General features: G+C 46.5%; 4 protein-coding genes across 4 annotated transcripts; 1 reads left to right on the forward strand and 3 right to left on the reverse strand.

The window, feature by feature from the left end:
* Positions 1-1,823, reverse strand: FOBCDRAFT_276644 (uncharacterized protein; the record flags this gene model as incomplete). Its single annotated transcript, XM_054705573.1, has 5 exons — positions 1-69; positions 120-995; positions 1,056-1,440; positions 1,491-1,671; positions 1,718-1,823. 5 exons carry the CDS (start codon positions 1,821-1,823, stop codon positions 1-3), a joined length of 1,617 nt encoding a protein of 538 aa, XP_054561548.1.
* A 1,995-nt stretch (positions 1,824-3,818) lies between these two features.
* Positions 3,819-4,776, reverse strand: FOBCDRAFT_241702 (uncharacterized protein; the record flags this gene model as incomplete). Its single annotated transcript, XM_054705574.2, has 3 exons — positions 3,819-4,365; positions 4,411-4,546; positions 4,740-4,776. 3 exons carry the CDS (start codon positions 4,774-4,776, stop codon positions 3,819-3,821), a joined length of 720 nt encoding a protein of 239 aa, XP_054561549.2.
* Positions 4,777-9,030: 4,254 nt separating this feature from the next.
* FOBCDRAFT_204067 (uncharacterized protein) lies at positions 9,031-10,083 on the forward strand (the record flags this gene model as incomplete). The annotated part of the gene is made up of 3 exons (XM_059609102.1): positions 9,031-9,218; positions 9,274-9,682; positions 9,736-10,083. 3 exons carry the CDS (start codon positions 9,031-9,033, stop codon positions 10,081-10,083), a joined length of 945 nt encoding a protein of 314 aa, XP_059465340.1.
* A 5,825-nt stretch (positions 10,084-15,908) lies between these two features.
* Positions 15,909-17,841, reverse strand: FOBCDRAFT_241703 (uncharacterized protein; the record flags this gene model as incomplete). Its single annotated transcript, XM_054705577.2, has 5 exons — positions 15,909-15,963; positions 16,180-16,477; positions 16,530-17,110; positions 17,166-17,655; positions 17,718-17,841. 5 exons carry the CDS (start codon positions 17,839-17,841, stop codon positions 15,909-15,911), a joined length of 1,548 nt encoding a protein of 515 aa, XP_054561552.2.
* Positions 17,842-20,527: the final 2,686 nt, after the last annotated feature.

A 20,527-nucleotide genomic window follows, 5' to 3' on the forward strand; every position in this document is an offset into this window, starting at 1 on the left:
TCAGCCTCCAACCGGCAGTCGCGTTATCAGATTCGCGATATTAAGATACATCTCTTGCATGAGATCGCCCTTTTTCGACGTTAGTCAAACTCGCGACAGTATGGAATCCGGGGCCTTACCGTGCCTTGCTCGATGTAAACGCCAATTTGATCCAAATGGTCCATTTGATCGTTAACGCCTAAGTGCCAGTAAAATCCCCGCGTCTCGGCTGCGCTGAAATCGAAATCTGTTAATTCGCTGATCTTTTTGACGTAGCCCTCCGGGCCCATCATAGACTCTGTGTTGACAACGCCGTCATTTTGGTACCAATCGCCTAGATTGGGCCCCAGGATGTTTCTTTGCGTGTCCGTGAGATCCTGGCTTCCCATTGCGTAGACACTCGGTAGCAATATAGGTATAACGTCTTTTCGCGGAATGTAGCTTCCTGGATTTGGAAGCACGAGATTGTAGCCTAGTTCCTTGATAACCCGAGTTATCACTGCTTGGGTAACCCACTCCACGAAAGAGCGAAAACTAGTTGAAGCAATAATAAACGTCCATCCAAGGCTCTCGAATGCCTTGATTATTAAGTCAACTAGCTCCTCGAGGATTGGAATACGACCTATAGCAAGCCGCACGAAATCCTCTATCTTAGTAGGAAATGAGCCAGCAGCGTCCCTGCCCCATGCAGGCCAAACCTCGGGGAAAGGATCTGTTGCATGGAAGGATAGGCTGAAGTAGTAGATATGTTCTGAGGTCTTGATTATGTTCAGAGGGGGATTATGAACGCCTTCGATGCTGTTGTCATGAAGACCATTGTTGTCGGAATTCAGCCATTTCCACACCGGGCCATTGTCTGATTCTATGCGGATGAGCATGTCCTGGAAGGTTTCACCCGAATTCCGGCGGATTCCCCAGTGGTCAAGCTGAAGGTCATAGGCCCTCTTTTTTGGAGAATTGAATGATATTGTAGCGAAGAGTCTTGCGACCAGGCCCACTGCCTGCTGCATCGATCGCTACCTTTTGTTAGTCTAAGAAGGCTTAATCGTCCGGGAATCGAGGGCTTGAGTACATACGGAAAGAAAACTTTCGAGAGCATTTATGATAGTCGTCCCTCTGTGAGGAGTCCCAAGGGTTGTGATAGAGATAGTCCAGTTACCTCTCTCTGTTTCACCAAAGTAGGTGGGATGTAGGTTTCCGGCGCCTTGAGCCATCAGGCTGATGAGGTAGCGTACCGTGTTTCCGCCTTGAGAGTGGCATATAAAATGAACTTTGTGATCCTGGTCCCACCTCCAGTTGTCAAAGGCTGGGGAGTTTGAAAACAGGATTGCCCGCCTTCTGCCCGTGGTACTGGTTTGCTCTGGGGCGCGAGCAGGATCTGCGTTAAAGTAAGTGCCGTAGTCAATGTCCACATCATGGACCTCATCAATAGAACCTGTGGCCGAATTGACAGTGCTGAATCTGATAACAATGAGCCATGGATGTCAACATGGGCAGTGATAAATACATACTGTCCAAAGGTGAGCTGCCTGTATAGCTCACAAGCGCGTTCCCAGTTGGAGGAGATTGGAGAAACTGAGGCAACAATGACTGTATATCCCATATCGACCAGGATTTTGGGGATATCAATTACACCGCCGAAATAGTTAACGGTACCGAAAAGCGGTGCGCCCCAACCAAGGAATCCAGGCACTTGGTTGAATTGTTAATTACGTTTGGAAATACTTGGAGTACCTACCTAAGACAATCGGAACTGACTTATCGTCGGGTGCAATTCTTTCTACCTCTTGAGTGAGGTTCCGCAAATTAATAAGCCCATCGGGGTCATCGAGATTTGGAGCCATGAGAAAAATCTGCCAAATAGGTCACCTGGGGGCGTGGATGAGGGATGAATGCTGGAGTGAGAGAATTGTGGAAGTGAGTTTGGTAGGACACTCTTTACGTTTATTTATAATATCATGACAGAGAATAAGTTGAACGTGTAACAGTATGTCGAGTGCATGTTGAATCCCATAAATCAAATAAGACGAAATATCCTAAAAGCTGAAAATTCACATGCCATTCCAGGAGGGCTAGATCTCATTCGACTGTGGACACCAATAGGCCTGACGGCATGCATAAACCAGGATTGCGTTTAGCATGTGAAAAATATCTTATAACACGATGTCACATTAGAAACGCACTGTGTTTCCCCTTTCCATCCAATCCCAACCTATATATCTCTACCCCGTAGCTACCCCTCCAGAAAACGCACTTACTGCTATTTACAGGATAGGGGATAAAAATGGCAAGTAGGGTTGGTGATATAAAGCTTATGTAAATGCAGCGTCATATGCAAAAGCTAGTTTTGGGCGCTTCTTCCTCATCGTAAACAGCTATTTTAGCCGCTCTCTGGCTCGGAATATTATTGAAACTAAGTCGGGACCTTGTGTAGGGCGATACGCTCCGAGCCGTTGAATTTATGCCAGCTCCTGCCTAAAAGCCTCAACTTTGTCTCAACGACATCTACCAACCGGGAATAACGCCAAAATAGAGGGACAAGCGATTTCTTACAACATATATCTACTTAAACATATTAATATAAAATAGAACGTACTACTTGTTATAGACCAATAGCAAATCATACTCTTCTACACCTTATTAAGCTCTCTGATAAACATATTATAAAGCAGAGAGTTTGCAACTTATTTAAGGTTCTGTGGCTTATACTTGTCCTCGAATGCATGTCAGCCAATATGAATGAATAATCCCACATTTTCTTTAGTCAGGCGATACGACAATAGTATCATGGCTGAATATGCCTTGGGTTACCGGCATGTGTGGGCTGAGTGAAACTTCCCACTCTAGGCCTAAACCTTAAAACGCTGGCCAGCAGCTCAATCTCGTAGTTCAAAGGTAATACGATTAAACCTACAGATTCCAATACCATTATTACAGCTCCTGTTCCTCAAAGCTTAACCTACAGCAGAACGACAATAACGAAGTTATGAGTTAACACCTGAGGTGATTTGATCAAGGCTTCTCGGATATGTTCCTAAAGACGTAGGTGTCTCTGTCGTATTGCCACAGGGGAGTGAACCTCAGCATACGAGTAAAGGTGCATTATGCGCAGGTTATCGACCAGAGAGTCCAGTCGAAGGAAAGGAATGGTTCGAGGACGACGACTAGATGCATGGTGTGCTTAATAGTCTGTGCTGACGTGATAATGAATAAGTGGCTGCCGGTGCGCAGGATATGTGAAAAGATAATAAATAAGTTTTGCACAGAAATAATAAGATTTCTGCCGGAGCGTAAGCCGGTGCCGCGGAAAACGAAAAAGAAACAGACAACGATGAATAAATTGTTGGTCAGTCTACCAGAGCATGCATATCTATGCTATTGATCACTTGTCAGGCTCGAGATTGATTTACTTGTCAAGGGTATGCCGCTCTAGGGCAATTACTTGATAAAACCGTTAAACAACGGGTTTAGTCACTCATAAGGCTAACTAGGAGACCAATGATGCATCTCCTACTTATAGCTTTTGCCGGGAGCCTAGGTACTATAGAAAGGATATTAGACAGTTCTACTAAACCCCTCCGTGGAGCAGGTGCTCCGGGTGAGGTCTAACATGGCAGGTGTCATATTAGAACGGAAATACCTAAAGTTAAAACCATGTCATAAGGCAGATAAATTATAAGCCAATTATGTCATGTGGTGTGAGAGGGTCATCTCGATAGTAAATTGCAGCTGGTAGGATAATATATCGTCCAGAGTTCGGAACCCTTTTTTTATTATTCCAGAGTCCATTATCGCGGAGGTCAAATTAAGAACTATCTCTACGCCTAGTAAATTTCCAATTAATAACCCTCCATGATGAGCTGCGTCTTTAGTGAGTCCTTGCAGAGAAACCAACCCTTATCCTGCAGGTAGGAGATGAATCTGTCGTGCTTTGTCGAAGCTATCATGCGGCTCTCAGTCTTGAAAGATGCCTCGACGAGGTAGTCGATTTCAGTGCTCCCGCGTTTGCCAATAGGCCAAACCTGGATATAGAGCCGCATCCCCTCCCGCTTGCCAACGGAGCGCTTGGCGCGGACTGGCACAAATATGCGCGACTTTGCCAACATGCTAGTGCCGCAGTTAGTGCCCTGCAAGTTATCGAACTTATCGGGCGCTTCGTCAATTAACATCGCACGAGAGTTTGACTCCCCCGGCAGATCCACCTCGCTGTTCGTAGACTCCGCCACCTTCTTGCGGCTGATAGAGAGCGTCTGCTTCTGATAGCCCCATTCGACTTGTGCCTCGTACTTCACGTCACCGGCGTCGATGTCACCGCCCATGATGGCATACCGCTTCTTATACGTCAGCTCCAAACCATCGTCGTTCTCAGTCATGCGGATGCGTGCGCTCTAGCCGGCGGCATAGATGTCCTTGCTGTCTGTGTCGAGAAACTGAATACTCTGCTTAGTGGCGCTTGCTGGCATAGCGAAGGTCGATAGGACGGTGTCCTGGAGCTCCTTATCTAGGCGGAGGACTGCGGTGGGTTTGAGCAGGAGCTTAACCTCGTACTCAGGCATCATATTTGGCGCTACTTGCGTTCAGGGTTCGGCATTGGCAGTCATAGCGAACAGGGGGCGCGGGGAGAGCTGTATGGTATTTGTGCGTTAATGGGCAGGGTTTGAATAAAGTAATAAGGGCGCTGAGCTGTGGTAGATTACAAGATCGGACCAAATACATGCGATGGTGGTGGTTCTTGAACCAAATGCTAGAAATTCTCTTACTGAATATGACTAGGAGAAAGCGCCGGTCTGTCACCATTGCGATTCTTACTTTTAAGCTTTGAGACGTGACAGTAATAATGAAATCAGGATGATTTAGTACAAAGTTTATCTATATTTAGGTTATACAGAGAGGTAAAAAAGTTGATCGTGACATAATACGAATAATTCGAAGACGCCATAGTGGTAGGAGGTTGACGTTGGGTTGTTTACTGGCATTCTCCACTTGGTGGTCAGTTGCAGCGCTGTAATTGTTATTTATATTGCGCAGTAGTGCTGGGTGAAAATATAGTTTATGAAACTTAGTTGTTTCTTATTGAGATGAGAGTTCTTCTCAGGTTTATATCTTTAAATGATTTCATCTAGGACTTTCAGACTGTTAGTCTGAATCCTGAAGGGAAGGGGGATCCCCGGATTTTCCAACAGTAATCCGGAGGCGCCATAGAAATTCCACACCATCCACCATCCTCGTTATTACCTTCTTGCAACTACTGCGAAGGTATATTCGTAGCTACCAATGATTATTCCTGTTACCGCATGGTCTAGTGCAGTGTCCCGCTGCCGCCCGGCGCACGTTGAGAATAACCGACACGTATTGGCATATACTATGCCAAATAACCTTCGAAGGCTCCAGGAATATCATACTGAGATCATATCATTCACTGATGGCGTGATGAACTCAGCTCGGCAGCTGCCAGTTGTACTGAGTCCTGGAACAAGCGCTACCATCCACAACCCCTCTTTCGCCACCACCCCTCTTTCGCCACCACCCCTCTTTCGCCAGGCAAAATAAAAAAAGCTCCACCAAAACTCACCAACTTCACTTACACAGAATTTGACCAAATTGACAGAAATGCGTAAAACCATTCATTTAATGAGTCATAAGTAGGTTTATCTATTGTACTCTGGTTTTTTTTACCATCCGCCGCGACCGCCTGGTCGGTTGGTGGGGTATGTTTTCCTCTCTAACTTCAATGACAGAGCCAGCCTCCGATTCTGACTCTTGCTCGCTTGAAGAGACAAATTCCACCCCGACAGGCATATGACGAGTCGCCCCTTCTGGTATGGACTCTTTACCAGCTAGAGTCTCTCCAAGAGTCATGAAACGTTTGTTAGGATTCGGCACCGTCTTCCTCTTCTTCCCTCTTTTCAGCCGAGCCAATTCTTCCTCTAGGCTGGCAATCCTCGCAGTATGCGCCGCTACTGTCTGCTGGTGAGCTTCAAAGCCCTTGGCTATCACGTTATACCGTCTCCGCGTCTTTGGTGTTTTGTTCAACCCAAGGTCACGAATTTGACGGCTCGTCTGTGGCGTATCGTCCGAGCCAAGATACGGCCTTGGTTCAGGAGTCACTCTTGGGCTGCCGTTTGGCCCATCTTGTTGGATTTCAGGGTGCCGTAACGCTTTAGCACGTGAAATTGGCCAGTTTCCAGTGACCCTCCAGCCTGACAGTATGTTCTTCTTAGTCATTCCAACTCGGCGAGCCTTGGCGTAGGCCCTGATGAAGTTGACCTTGTCCATTGGAGCGGAATCAGTCAACGAAGCGAACTTTTCCAACTCTCGTCGATATGCAGCCTTCAACGCGTTGAATACTCCATTGTCCAGTGGCTGGAGTCCATGAGAGCAGTGTGCTGGTAGATAGCAGCAATAAACGTTGTTCAAAAAGCACGTGGCCATCCATTCATCCTTCCATCACTCAGCACTGATCTTCAGGTGGGGAAAATAGAGAACATACTGTTGCATGGCTTCCATGACCATCTAAAATGATCAGTCTAGCGTCTGACTCGTCGGCAGGTGTAGTCTGGGGCAGATAAACTCTCTCAAGCCATTCAATGCCAATGTGGTCGTCAGTCCACCCGTTTGGCGATGTTATGTAATACCAGTCTGCTATCTGCTTGAACTCCTCAAGAAACCATTGTTTCTGCAGTTCTTTTCCCTTGAAGATTATGCCAGGAACTAAAGCGCGGCCGTCAGCAGTGATAGCTTCGATGAATGAAGTCCAATTTCGAGTTTGTGGTCCTTTGAGAAAGGCCTTGCGCTTGGGGTCCGCGCTTCCAACGACCAGGCTATCTAGACCTGAACCCAGAGGGTTAGTCGGCCAGAATTCAAAAATTAACAAGGAATAGAGGTGAAAGCTTGCCGAAACCAGTCATAATACCGCCTTCATCAACGTTGACGGTGTTTTCAGGCTTGATCCAGCCATACTGGCCATCCCGGATATCAAAGTACCAATGAACCGCTCTAGGTGTGAAAGAGTCGAACCTCTTGGCTTCTTGACGTCTACCCATCTTGGTCTTTAGGTCTGCACGGCGATTGATAAACTTGGTCACCCAGTTGCGTCCTAAGTCGAGATGTTCGCCCTGTTGTCTCAGCAGGCCCATGACGCAAGCGCGAATTTGACTATGGGACGGAGCATAGCCCAAGGACTCCTGACGGAGAATCCAGAAAGCCAGCCTATCCTCTTGTCTCTTGGACAACCGTCGATGAGGGTGGATCTGTCGATTAGAGTCCTTCGGGGCACTCCCCGTCTATGAGCGGCTTGAGGAGGTGAAAAGCCATTGTCAGTAACATCCAATATGGCCTCTGCCATGTCGTCCTCTGTGTATTCCCATCGAAGTCTTGACCTAGGCATTTTCATGTCGTTGTCAAAGACAAAGACCAAAAAACAAGGCAAAGAGCGGTGAGGAATTTGGTGATCAAACTAACGACATTTCCATAGCACAGCACGCATAAATGGCGTACCCCGCACAGCCTTACAAGGTCAGAATCATCACATCCAATCATTTTTATGATCAATAGAGGTAATTTCTTTTGAGTAGCTATGCATTTAGACTGATTTTCGTGTAAGTGAAGTTGATGAGTTTTGGTGGAGCTATTTTTATTTTGCCTGGCGAAAGAGGGGTTGTGGATGGTAACTGACGCGACGCGACCAAGCTTTCTCCAAGCTATATATCCGCTACTATCTCTCAACCCTCAATGATTAGAACATTCGCCACGTCTCAACCCGAGTCTCCTTCCAGCTCAGAGGATAATCTAGAACGCCGAATCCGTAGTCCCAGTCCCAGTCCTAGTGATCAATCATGCCCCTGAAAACGACAGCGGCAGAGCCGACACGCCAGGCTCAGCCCGCCCTTGCTCACGAATAGATCCCCCTCAGCCAATAGCGTTGGAACGAGTGTCGGCCATTACTATGGAGTTGGCGATGGGGATGCGATCGGAAACCTCTTCGCATCTTACCCACAGACTTTTTCGACCATCCCACGGCCCCATGGGTCTCGAGGGCTTCATGAGCCACGGCGGGAGCTTCGTTTTGATCACGAGATACACCTTTCGAATGGCTTCCTTCGTCAAAGAAGACGGCGGCGGCACGTCAGAATCCCCATACCAGGCCCAGAAACCCACCCACTACCTACCTCCTTTCCAACGGAACCAACACAAAACCAATCGTCATCCAAGGATCGAGTTTCAATCCGCCTTGAAGCTAGTACGAGAAGTGATTGTGACGGATCGGAGGCTTAAACTCGAGCTCGCCCGGTCATATGAATGAGTACGCCAATGGCGAGAGACATGGGGTTACTCGCCACTGGGTTCAGATGCGCTCGAATCGCCTCCTCCCTACTCACCGCCTCGGGAGTCGTCCGCCCAAATACCATCCCCTCAAGAGATCAGATCTTCTCCTTTTCGGACTTCCACGTCTCCTGCCCCAGACCCAATCCCGGACCCACCGATCGCTCCAGGTTCTGGACTGTGTCCAGGATTCACAACCTCCTTTTCTATCCTCTCTGATGCTGTCGCACTGGTTCGCGGAGACAGATTCTACTCAGTGGATTACAACCCCTCGAACCTGACAAGCTTCGGGTGAGCTATCCGACTTTTGTAGAGTTTCACAATTTGCCTTGCACTTATGCTAACCTGAGAATAGTTTCAATGAGGCTAGTTCTGACTATGATGTTGCCGGAGGCGGAGTGATGTATAAGCTCCTGATGAGGGCGTTCCCGGGGTGGTATCGGGCAAACAGCGTGTCCGCTCTGTATCCCTTCACCACTCCAGAAGGAAATAAGGAGATTTTTGGCAAGCTCGGCACCTCGCAGGACCTGGATTTCAACAAACCAGTGTTCGTTGGCCCACCAAAAACGATTAATACGTGGCACGGGGTTGTCAATACGCTGGAGAACCAGTCGCAGTTCCGCGTCCCATGTTAGTTGCCCACCTCCATCTCAACCGCTCCCTTCGGTTTCACGTAATAAAGGCTGATATCATAACAAGGGGGCCCACATACCTTTCAACTCACTCACCATGACTACATGCTCAGCGGAGACAGTCCCGCCAATGCCCGGCAGAGAGTCGTGGTCCAGGACTGCTTGTACAGCCCCGAAAATGGCCTCGAAGAAGTGCGGCGATTCTATGAAGAGACGACTACCAAACTCATTCGTCAGAACAGTCGCAAAGATTGGCAACTCGTACCAAGTGGACGTGGTGAAAGAGTAGGTGAACTATGGCGTATGACCTCCACAATCCACTAACCTCGAAAAGCATCAGAAACCTTGCGCATTCGGCATTCGTCGGTCGCTTCTTTGCTATCCCGCTGAAGAGCAATGGCGGAGGGTCCAACAGTTATACAGAGGAATCGCTGGCCGATGCGCTCGGCCATCTCTTCGGTTACGTCTTCCTCGACTTGGACACAGCAAAGTCATTCAAGAACCGCACCGTGGCGGCCAAGGAAACGAAGCGACTAGGGGAGGTGATGCAGCAGACAGTTGCTGACATTAAATCAAGACATTTTCCCTCACTGAAACAGATTTTTAGCATGCAATCCGCCGACACAACCCTGAGCAGCTATGGCGACCAACTAGTCGAGAGACTACTTGATGGCGGACGAGGTGTCGATGACACTGTCTGGACAATTATCCCCACTGCTGCTGCCGCATCTGCTACTCAGACCCAGGGGGTATGTTTACTTGAGCCTTCTGTAAAAAGGATATTATTTACTGAATGTTATAGTGGGCTCAGATGATTGACCTGTACTTGTCGGACAAGTACTACTCGCACTGGCCTGAGATCAAGGAGCTCGCACTGTCTGACGAGCCGGAGGCCTTCGAGAAGCTCAAGAAGTACGCTCTAGAAGGGTATGGTTCTCACCACTCACACCGTCTAAGAGGTCCCATCCTGATCAAGAGGAACAGATTCCGTTTATCCACACCAGCTTTCGGCTTGATTCGCGTCACAGGTGCTGACAAAATAGACGTGCAAGACGGCCCCGATGTCGTGTCTGTCAAAAGCGGAGACACAGTATTCACCAATTTTATCACTGCCGGTCTTGATCCTTCCAAGTTCCCTGATCCGTACTAAATCAAACTAGACCGGCCCGATAATCTCTACATCCACCATGGCTGGGGTCCCCATGCCTGTCTCGGGCGAGCCATCGTCACTGTTGCGGGGGCTAGCATGCTCCGCACATGTGCCCGACTGAACAACTTTAGACGGGTACCTGGACATGCTGGTGAGATGAAGAGCAAGACGGTGAACGGGGCATTCAAAGTATTCTTGTCTGAAGACGGCAGCCAGTGGGGACCTTTCCCAACTAGTGAGTATAAAATTATGTTAAATAAACACTAAGCGACTCGTTTAATACTAAGATATCAACAGATAAGAAGGTGATTTTCGAGCATACTGCTCGGACAGTTTGAGCCACATGTTGAGCATAGGGCCTTCGATATAGCGGTGTTAGTTTGGGGTGTCAAACATGTGCAGCTCGAGGAACAAATCTGTCCTACTGGTTGTTTAACCCGTCTTCTTCGCCGTAAGGAGAAGATCCAATACTAAGGTAAAATCATCCAGCGCCCTCCTCCTCTGGACTTAATCAAGTTGCTAGAGCTTAGCCACGGAGCGCTTCATATGTTGCGAGGAAGCAGTCTCTGCGTACTATCATTGAGAATGGGATGGCGGCAGTTAACTTATCCGATCGAGTTTGCCAGGTAACTCCAAGGGCAATGGTATTCTTTCGCAAATCTTATCACGAACTGCTTGGATTCGACAATTTAGCGCAGCAGGAGGACGAGAAAAAGGCATGTGCTCGCATGCTTGCCAGACTGGCAGCCAACATAGCAAAGGCGACTGGAGACTGGGGGCTTATCGCACGGAGTTGGGAAGGTGCCCTATAACTCCCAGTTAGAGATGATGGACTGGAGGGGAATTAGTGAGACTCTGTGATTCACCTGGTTCTTTGAATTGAATCCTTATTGTGTCAAATGAGCCAGTGTGCAAGTTATTCTTTGCATAGATTTGAACGCAATGACAGCTAGGATAAAACCACACGTCCACTAAATTAAACGAGGGGCACTGCTTGACAACACCGTTTCAATCATAGTGCGCCTTCTAACCACACAAAACGTCATTCTTTATCGTGTAAAGAAAACTCCCAACGCGATCAACACAGCCCCAGCACTGCATCCTAAGGACGCCCAACCGAAAAATTGGGTATTCCCAGCAGCAATTACATATCCAAAAGAAAGGACCTACTGTACGCAGTCGTGGCGGTAATTCGATGAATGACAACAAAAAGTGCCGAAATTGGTCTGTGCACGTCGCTGGGTTATCCGGGCAGCTAATAGGCGGACGGGTACCCGTCCCAATTGCCATATTCAGTCTAGCCCTCTCCGCTATCGGATTGCCTCCCGCTGTGCAATTCCACTATCTCGAGTGGTTTTACTTGAAGTCCCATTAACCTGCTATGTTTTTTTCAAAGCAAGTCGATGACTTTAATTTGATCAGCCTTGATGTATTCAAGTGATACATCCACTCTAATAAACTCTACTAGAACTACGGCTGAACTACAATACAACTTTCTTCCTGTTCCGCGGCAGAATACAAGGCTTGTTGTTCATCGATATCCCGCTGAGCCATCTCCCAAAGCTCGCCCATGCCTCTTCTGCTTGTAAACAGTCGTCCGTTCTCGGTCTCCTCAGCTACTCGTGCTTCCATGCGATCAGTCTCTGCTTTGTCCCAGTCTAAGTAAGCCATCATCCCTTCTTTAGTCTACTCTCTCAGACCCGTCGAGGTTTTGCAGTACCTCCCCACCTGCTTATAATCAAGGCACCAGCTGTAGCTTGCTTTTGGGTATCCTAAAGGCAAGCCCATTGCTTTTCGATACTGGCGATTACCAAGCCAGGTTCCCGGGGGTTGAGCCTTATACCAGTCCTCTCTTGACTTGACGTATCTCTGGTGGATGGCTCGTGGATCGTCATACCTTAGATGTGTAGTTGGGTCTGAAGCTGGGTCTCCCGAAGTTAACTGTGAAGACACCGGCGGTGTATACATAGATGGTGCAGGTGATAGATGCCGAGGTTCTGGAGTCGTTATGTGTCGGTCCACCTGCTCTGTTTCGATGGTCAACTGGCATGGCAGATCTTGACAAGTTAATTCAGGCTCAAACTCGAAATTTTCCAAAGTCGTGATTGGTTGCCACTGTATTTCGTCGAGCGTTTCCATCGCTGGTGGCCTTGGCTCCTCCGGGACCGCAAAGGGTATCCACTGAAAGTTTTCTGAACACGTCTGCGGCTGGTCTGAAGATACGACTGGCAATGCTCTTAGTTCTGAGTATCGTATTGGACACTCCTTCGAGTTCCTTGTGTGACCTAGTATATGACATTTGCTGCACAAAGGAGGGTTTCGTATCGGCCTTGCGTTTTCGATGACTTCAAAACCACTAAGTTCTCTTCTCACACTAGATAACGGCAAAGACGAACTCGCAGCCACTGGATCGACTCGCTGGCGGGGTTCTAAGAGGGGTCGCCGATTATCTTTCCGAGTCAAGTGCCAGTGCGGATGGAAATCTTCGAGTTGTAGTGCCTGGTCTCGAACTAATAAACCCTTCAGCTTGTGAGCACAGGGTAGCCCTTGTGATCGTGAGAAAGAACCAGTACAAGCTGACATGGGAGCAGAGTCTTCATGCAATAAAAGCTTTCGTTGCTGCTCAACTTTTCGCAAAGCTTCATGAGACACCTAACTACGTACTGCACCATAGAGGGTACTGGAGAGTTCAATAGGGGTCCTGATCTTCTGCTTGGCTTGGTTCGACTTCAGCTCCGCCAGTTGATTCAGTAGTGCATGTTTGATCGATCGCCAAGCTTCGAACAGATCCAATGTAGATACTTTGAGGTGGCTCTTAAGCAGCCAGTGTATGCCTTCAACCCTTGAAGTAACGACGTTGTCAAAGTGGGGGTGTTGATTGACCCACGTCTTCACCAGCTTCTCTTTGTATTGGTCAAGCCAGTTTGTCTTGATATATCTGACTTCTTCGATATAGTCCGGGAGATATTTCTTCTCAAACTCCGACACTCGTTCGTGGAAAGTTTGTTCATTCGGTGACTTGATGATCGAATGCCAATGGCCGTAAAACTCATTCCAAGCCTGTATTCCCGGGTTGTCCCCTTGAGTCTGGCGCGTAAATCTTGGCTGACAGTAGCGGAGAACTGCCTTGTTAGCATGCCAGAGACATAGCAGCGGCCTTGACGATGGGAAGCAAGTATCGACAGCATTCATACATGCTAAGCAGCGATCAGTCAAGATGACAGAGGGATGCCTAATCCTGTGGTTTTCGCACAACGATCGGAATCGATCTAACGCCCAAAAATAGTCTTCTTCACATTCCCCACTCAGGAAAGCGAACGCGACACAGAACGAACGTTGACAAGAGTCGACACCGATCAAGTCCAAAAGTGGCATGCCGTATTTGTTGGTTTTATAGGTACAGTCTAAGATTAAGACATCCGGATATGCCTGTAGGTATGCCACTGACTCGGGATGCGCAAATAGAACAGCTTTGACTTGACTGTCTGGACCGGTTTGAAATTGACTCCAAAATCCTTCTCTAAACAGCTGATCAGCAAGGGCGTTAATGCTGCTTTGTCCTTGACACACTTCTCGTCTAGCATCTGCAATACGATTGTAGATGTCCTGTTGTGTTGCTATCGTGTCGGTGTTCTGCCGCATGTACGTTCTAATTTCTTTAGGGGCTATCCCAGCATTGGCAAGGCCAGTCAGTTGAGACAGGTGCTCCTTAGACATTGTTCGAAGTACTGGGTGGGCGGTGGTGTCTTGGCTAGGTTCATGGTTATGTAGTGAGAATCGGCTGTCAGAACGGTGCCGCAGAGTCCAGGTACTTCTATCATTATATTCCTTCGCCAGTACAGAGAACTCGCAGCCTGTTGTTCGAGTTGTCGTCTTACGTTGGCGTTCTCTGGAAACGATTGGATGGTTACGGCGACGATCACACATGTACGTGATCGTCCTCCTGCCGGTTTTCTCCTTGGTTGACCTTCCAGTTATGAACGCATAGCCCCTGGTCGCTGCCCAGGCGTTGATTGCCTCGAATAGCGCCTCCCGTGACTCATACTCGCCTTCAGGAGGGAGACAGTCACCAGGAAACGGTGTCGGACTTTGAGATTGGTTAACGTTCATAGCGAAGCAGTCGTCGTTAGCCCGTAATCTCGACACGATTAGCAGCGAGTGCAGTAGAACGCGACATTCGAGATGGCGCGAGAGGGAGACCGATAGCGGAGTGAGCTATACCAGATATGGTAATTGGGACGGGATCCGTCCCATTTTAGAAGGACGGGTATCCGTCCGCCTATTGACCGCCATGGATAACCAAGCAACGTGCACGGGCCAATTTCATTGTATCTCGTCATGTTACAAGGATAAGAGCATGTGCACGGACAGGACTGCTGTTGTGCACGGGCCGGTTTTGTTGTATCCTGTCATGTTACCGCCACGACTGCGTACAGTAGAGCTTGATTGTGTTGAACAGGTGCTGGGGCCTCACGTGCAAGCAGGGATACTTTAAGATTACAGCCGAAATGGTAAAACCTCTAAGGGGTAGATTTCAACAGAACACAACATGAATACACACCAATTCACATCAATGAACCGAATACACGTAATGTCTGACAGATTGCTGCTTCCTTCCTCCTAATCGACGCAACCGAAATTACTACATGCTGTAAAGTTTAAGAGCGCCGTCGTCTACATGGTTGGCACGGGCCTTCGTGGAAGAAACGCGGCGCATTTCGCGTTCTCGGTTTACAGGCCCAAATGGAAATGCGGCGCATTTCCAGAGGGGAAATTCGGGGTAAGGAAATGGAGATTCTGATTGGTGCAGAAGTGGAAATGCGGCGCATTTCTGGTCTACATGCTTGATTAGGGGTTCCGGAGCTGTCGTCTGGCGCGTTTAGCAATGACATCTTGCCTTGCTTTCGCCTCTGGTGTATCGTACTTTCGAGGTCGCCCGCGCTTCCTGGGTGCCTCGGACATAGCGATCAAAACGCGGTATTACGGTGATTGACTTAGCCTGTCTTGAGGTTCCTACAGTTTGATGAGATGAGCCTGCCCCTGAGTTGACCGCGAAATCCTGATTAGGCTAGTGCTTGACCGCGAAAATCAGATGGAGTTAGTGTGTGACCGCTAAATTGTGGTTGGTCAGATTATCAAGCACTAAGATCGAGATAGGCTAGCGTCACGACCGCGAAACTCAAAACGGCAATTTTAACTGACCCGATGGCTTTGTGCACAAGGCATATCACGGGGTGTAGAATAATTAGTTATATTTATAATAGTTTCTTAAGGTAAAAAGTATTTAATTACAATTTTAAGTTAGAATTTTATAGGCTTATTAGTTTTTTATAGAGATTATATTACTTATTATAAGTAAACTGGAGTTTATTAGTTACCTTAAATTGATTTTATTAGCTGCCTTATATTATATTAGTGTCCTTTTTATTTTCTATTAAGATTAGTTCATCAGTTGCTAAATGACGTGGGGGATATTATTAGGGGGGATTTTGTTGTAGTTGTTTGACATTTTAGAGACTTAATTTATTTTCAGATTAAAAGATTATGGCTGGCTTATTGTCAAAGAACAGTGTACGTGGCGGAGTTTAAGAAGATGTTCAACGTGCACTTAACAGGGCGTGCCTGTCTTGCTGATAAATATGACCTCATTTTTGTATCCTCGGCCTAATAGGGCATCTCAGGCGGAGAAACACCCCGCAAAGAAGGTTGCATTGAAACAACAACGCCAAGACTTATAACGTTATTCATAGGTAAAATCATTAATTTTACACAAGTTCCGGTCATTAATTGCCAAATCATCATTAAATAATGATGGTTCGGCCTTCTTACTCTGCAGCATAATAAAATTTCCATTGAACCGAGATAGCCTCCAACAAGAGACTACAAGAGATTATTATTAGCAATATTGTGTAGCATAAGTAAAAAGAATGTACACCTAGAATTTCTTATGCTGATATATATCACTCATTGCGTAATTGCCCTCCCTCTGCCAAAGCAAGATAATGGAAGACATATGCCGCTATCAGATGATTGCTTCTTTCAAGTGAAGAGTAAAAGTAGAGAGCAGTGGTGGCGTTCCTATGTTAGTTCGCACACAAGTAGCTGAAGACAAAAATACCCCCTGCAACTAAAAGGCAAGCCCCATAACCAGCAAAGAACTGAGCCTTCTCGCTGAACTGGTAAACCTCTGCACCGACGAGGGCACCGATATCTCCGTTGTGAGTTGACATCTTGAGCGAAATTGTCGAAACCACCACATCTTGTAGGTATTTCTCGATATTTGCTGTCGATATATTGAAGCGAGCGTTGTATCTATCAGCCAGTCCAATGTAAGGACTGCCCAGTACCTGTGATGCATTGCCTTGGAAGAAGATCACCCCCGGGCCGTCTGCACCTAGATGATGTCAGCTTTGGAGAGTAGCTCAGCAGCAAAGCAATATACTCACTCATTTTAACCTCGCCTTGCAAGGCATGCACAGCAGCGCGACTAATGGCAAATGCCTGCGCATTCGTAAAGTTAGTTTTTATCGTGTCATTGGCAATACGCGGCTCATTTATTGAGCCGCCATAGAAGAAATAATAATAGAATTGTGTTTGGATCCAAGCTTTATCAGACCATATTTCCCTTTCATTTTCAATGTCCACATTGATAGATTGAGAAGAGTCCAGTGAGTTCTTGATGTGAAGATTGTACGTCGCTAACGTCATAGAACAGTCGAGGGTTTTGAGGCCCTCCGGTTTGCAAATTCCTGGCCTAAGGCTTGTGTACCAGCTCATCTTGAAGGAATTGTTCGTGCGACTGTAGAGTTCGTCGGAGCTGCGGCCTATCTCATCATCGGCTCTGTAGATGATAGAGCAGTCATCCATGAAAGCATTGCGGCGACCACGCTCTTTGCAGTTAAACCGAGGGCCTTCGATAGATATGTCGTAGACACATGAGGCACCGCAGGGTGAGTCAAGTTTGACAGGACCTCCAGATGACAGAACCTGGGCTGCCAAAGCATTAAGACTCGGTCGAAGCTGGTTCCTATGGTACACTTAGTAGAGGCCAAATATTTTTTAACTAGGCGTAGATAACTCACATGTAACTGAGGTCCCCATTCATCTCAAAAAGCGACTTTTTCACAAAGTCCTGGAGGGTCCCGTTTCCGTAATCGCTGATATTCATTGTTGCAACGCCGCTCATGGTCGTATTCACAGAATTTTCAAATTTGACGATGAGAGCACCGGGAGGAAACACAGCGGCAAATGGGATCCCAGCGCAGAGAAATCCGACCAGCCAGAGCCTCTTGATACGAAACAATCGCAGGAAAATGCTGCGACGAAACAGGTTCCATGGGCTGGAAGCAAGGGTATCTAGCTTAGTCTCCTGACCATCCACCGGTTTCTGTCCAAGAAAGTTGCCCAGGATCCGGTTATACGCCAACCCAAGGCCACCAAGGAGAGAGACTTCCACGAAGATTGCTAGTATGTTGGCCAAGGCAGTTGAGAGACCCTGACCAATTGTTTCATCAACGGGTTTGTTGTTTAGAACTGCGAAAAAGCCAGCATGGATGCCTATGAAGCACATAGCTGTGATAAGGACAGAGACTTTCAGCGGGTGATCAAGAATTCAATGGAGAGGTAGTACCTACCGACAGAATAGAAGATACAGATTGATCTAGTGGCTGAAGAATTCTTCTTGTTGATGTATGGGGCAGTCACTTGATGAGGACCGGAGTCGGGACCGCCATTTCGTATCTGAGCATAATCTGCCATTGAGAAAACAAGCTGCTGTTATACTTGAGCTGTTGTGAAGAGGTGAAATGGATAGGTTGTCAAAGGTTGTACTACGTACTGTTTTCAAGAATGAGACCGAGAAAGAGAAAGTTTAAAGGCTTCAGCAGAAGGGGTTGAAAATACTTGTGCCGGTGAGAATGGGGGACTGGTGCCTCATTGAAGACGCCAGGCCCAACCAGCAACGCCTCCAATTGCAACTTTCCTGGCGCTTATTTTCTCCTCGCGATTGGTAGACTGATTTCTTCTAGGATGCACAAGGTGAGACAATACAAGACAAAGAGCCATCTCACTGGCGGCTATGGATGCCAAGAGTGCGGCTGAATCTGACCCGCAGCGGGGAGATGTGTTTGCCTGGAGCCTGATTTTTGACGAATCGTTCTAGGGATCAATTTTGCGGAAAACAATACCTGTTGTCTGCAGGGATGCCTACTCTTCTATTCCTAATTGTCGTGTACCCTTAATTGTCGCCCACCCCTGTCCACTTCTCAATTGACTGTCTATCCCCGGTTTATTCCCATGTAACCCATACCACAGCAACTTGTTTGTCCCATTTCGATCTGCGCGCGCGTCACAAACGCGTGTGATCGCGTACTTTATTTGTTATACATTATCCACCTTGTCTAAAGTCTTGATTGAAGGTTTGTTACATAGACAAAAATATCATATATGTCAAAAAGTATTTAATTGGGTAATATGAAGGGGGCCAAGCTAGTTAGGTCAGATTATTGCAATAGATTAAATGCTGGCAGTTTTTATTTATTCGCGAGAAGTTCCTAGATTCTGAAGGTGGGTCTACATGGAACTCTAGATAGGAAAGAAATAACGTAGTTGTTAAACTTGGCATACAATGCTTTGTTATTTATACTTCTTAGCAGGGGAAAGCCGGCGAGGCTGGGTGGGTTTTGTTTAGTGTATCAGCCCTCGAAAAGATAGAACCGCATACCAGATGTCTCAACGACGAGATAAAACGTTGTAAGTTCTATGAGGTGTATTCTCTCGGGTGGAATAAATCCACTTGTTGATTTTATTCAGTCATTTATTAAATAAACGCTACATATCATATGATGACTTACGGTCATTCTCTAACAACGTTTCGCTTGCTAACCTAATACAGTCTGCAACATGAAAACACAGAGCTGATTACTTAGCAAGAGCTGTGATTTCTTGCAAAATGCATGCCTGGTCGATTTCGTCTCTCCGTCGTCCAAATTCGTCGCTGAACTTCCTAATGAGATTCATGGCTTTGATGTCCTGCAAAGTTGGCAAGCAAACCGGTGGCTCAAAGATGAGTTTCTGGACACAGCAGGGAACGGGTATATCAAGGCACAGCATTATGCTATTAAGACCATAAAGTCGCCTATAACGCTATAATTTGAGATGAAAGCTATAAGATTGATAGTCTAAGTAAACTCTCAGCACTGCCTCTTTTCAGATTGCAATTAAGAATCAGTGAATGAATGAAGTTCATTTATCTGATAAGCTATCACTTAAGCCTTAAGTTAATAAATTAAAAGACTTTATTGTTGTGCAGATGATGTTAGTCTAAGAGCCTGATTTAAGACTCAGGCGCCCAGGCATCTATGCAGCATGGCTTACCTAAGGCCTCCTGGATGATACCTTATATAATTAAAAACTGCATTTTGTAACAGTCGTGCATAACCAGTACGCCACGGGAGAGAATGTTAGGGTATAATCGCTATTATAGTAATTATAGTGGTGTTTAAAGTTACTTATACAAGCCTGCAGCGGACCAAGCTGTAAGAAGGACTCTTTGCAGCCGTTTTTGGGTCCGTTGTGGGCCCTGTCGGAGGCTTGAAAGAGGCCAGCCTGACCGGCTGCAGCCATAACAGACCTTTCGCTGGGGTGAACAAGGCAGACTTCAACACATGTTAGTCCGGGCACAGGGGGTCAATGGTGGGCAACTGGCCACATAGCTGATGCACATGGCCATTATGTGTGCAGCTTAAGATAAGGGTAGTCACATTATAATTCATTAAAATACAATTTTTAGTTACTTTACTGCATTAAGCATGAATGAAAATAGAATCAGCTATATATTTTTAACCTCTATAGATAATAAACAGGTTATGGCTGCTAAAATTACTGTAGTGATCTCTGAATTATGCTGTATAACTCTTAAAAGATATTAAATCTGTATTTAATTAAGTGCTGAGTAAGGTAAGATAGTGAGATATATAGGATTAAAAGAGGTAATAAGTTTAATTAAAGAGATATACTACTTAATATCTATTAATTGTAATAAGACAGAGCGCTAAGAGACTAAATAAGCAGTTAGCCTATATTATTTCTTAGCTTAATGTTTAATTCTTTATAACTAAAGTGGCCTGCCCTAATAAAAATCATTTAGTAATGAAGTGATAGGTTTTGAATTTTAGGTTTGTAGGGGCTGATTTAAACTAGGCATAATTAGGAATTAGTGATGTAAATAGATAGACTGAGTGGTGAAAGTAAGAGTAGCGTGTCTGCGTTTACTATAAATACTTAAGTAAATAAATGTTATTTTATATTTTATTTTACTCAATTGATAGGGACGCATCAAGAATTGATAGGGGCGCATCGTCCTTATGGACGCTCCAGCTTTGCAGCCTCTGATTCGTCAGTCACTTTTTTGTTAGTGCAGGCAGGATTCTGCCGACGCTCCCGA

The sequence above is a fragment of the Fusarium oxysporum genome, chromosome VII (assembly GCF_013085055.1).
Source record: "Fusarium oxysporum Fo47 chromosome VII, complete sequence".
In the NCBI taxonomy this organism is placed as follows: domain Eukaryota; kingdom Fungi; phylum Ascomycota; class Sordariomycetes; order Hypocreales; family Nectriaceae; genus Fusarium; species Fusarium oxysporum.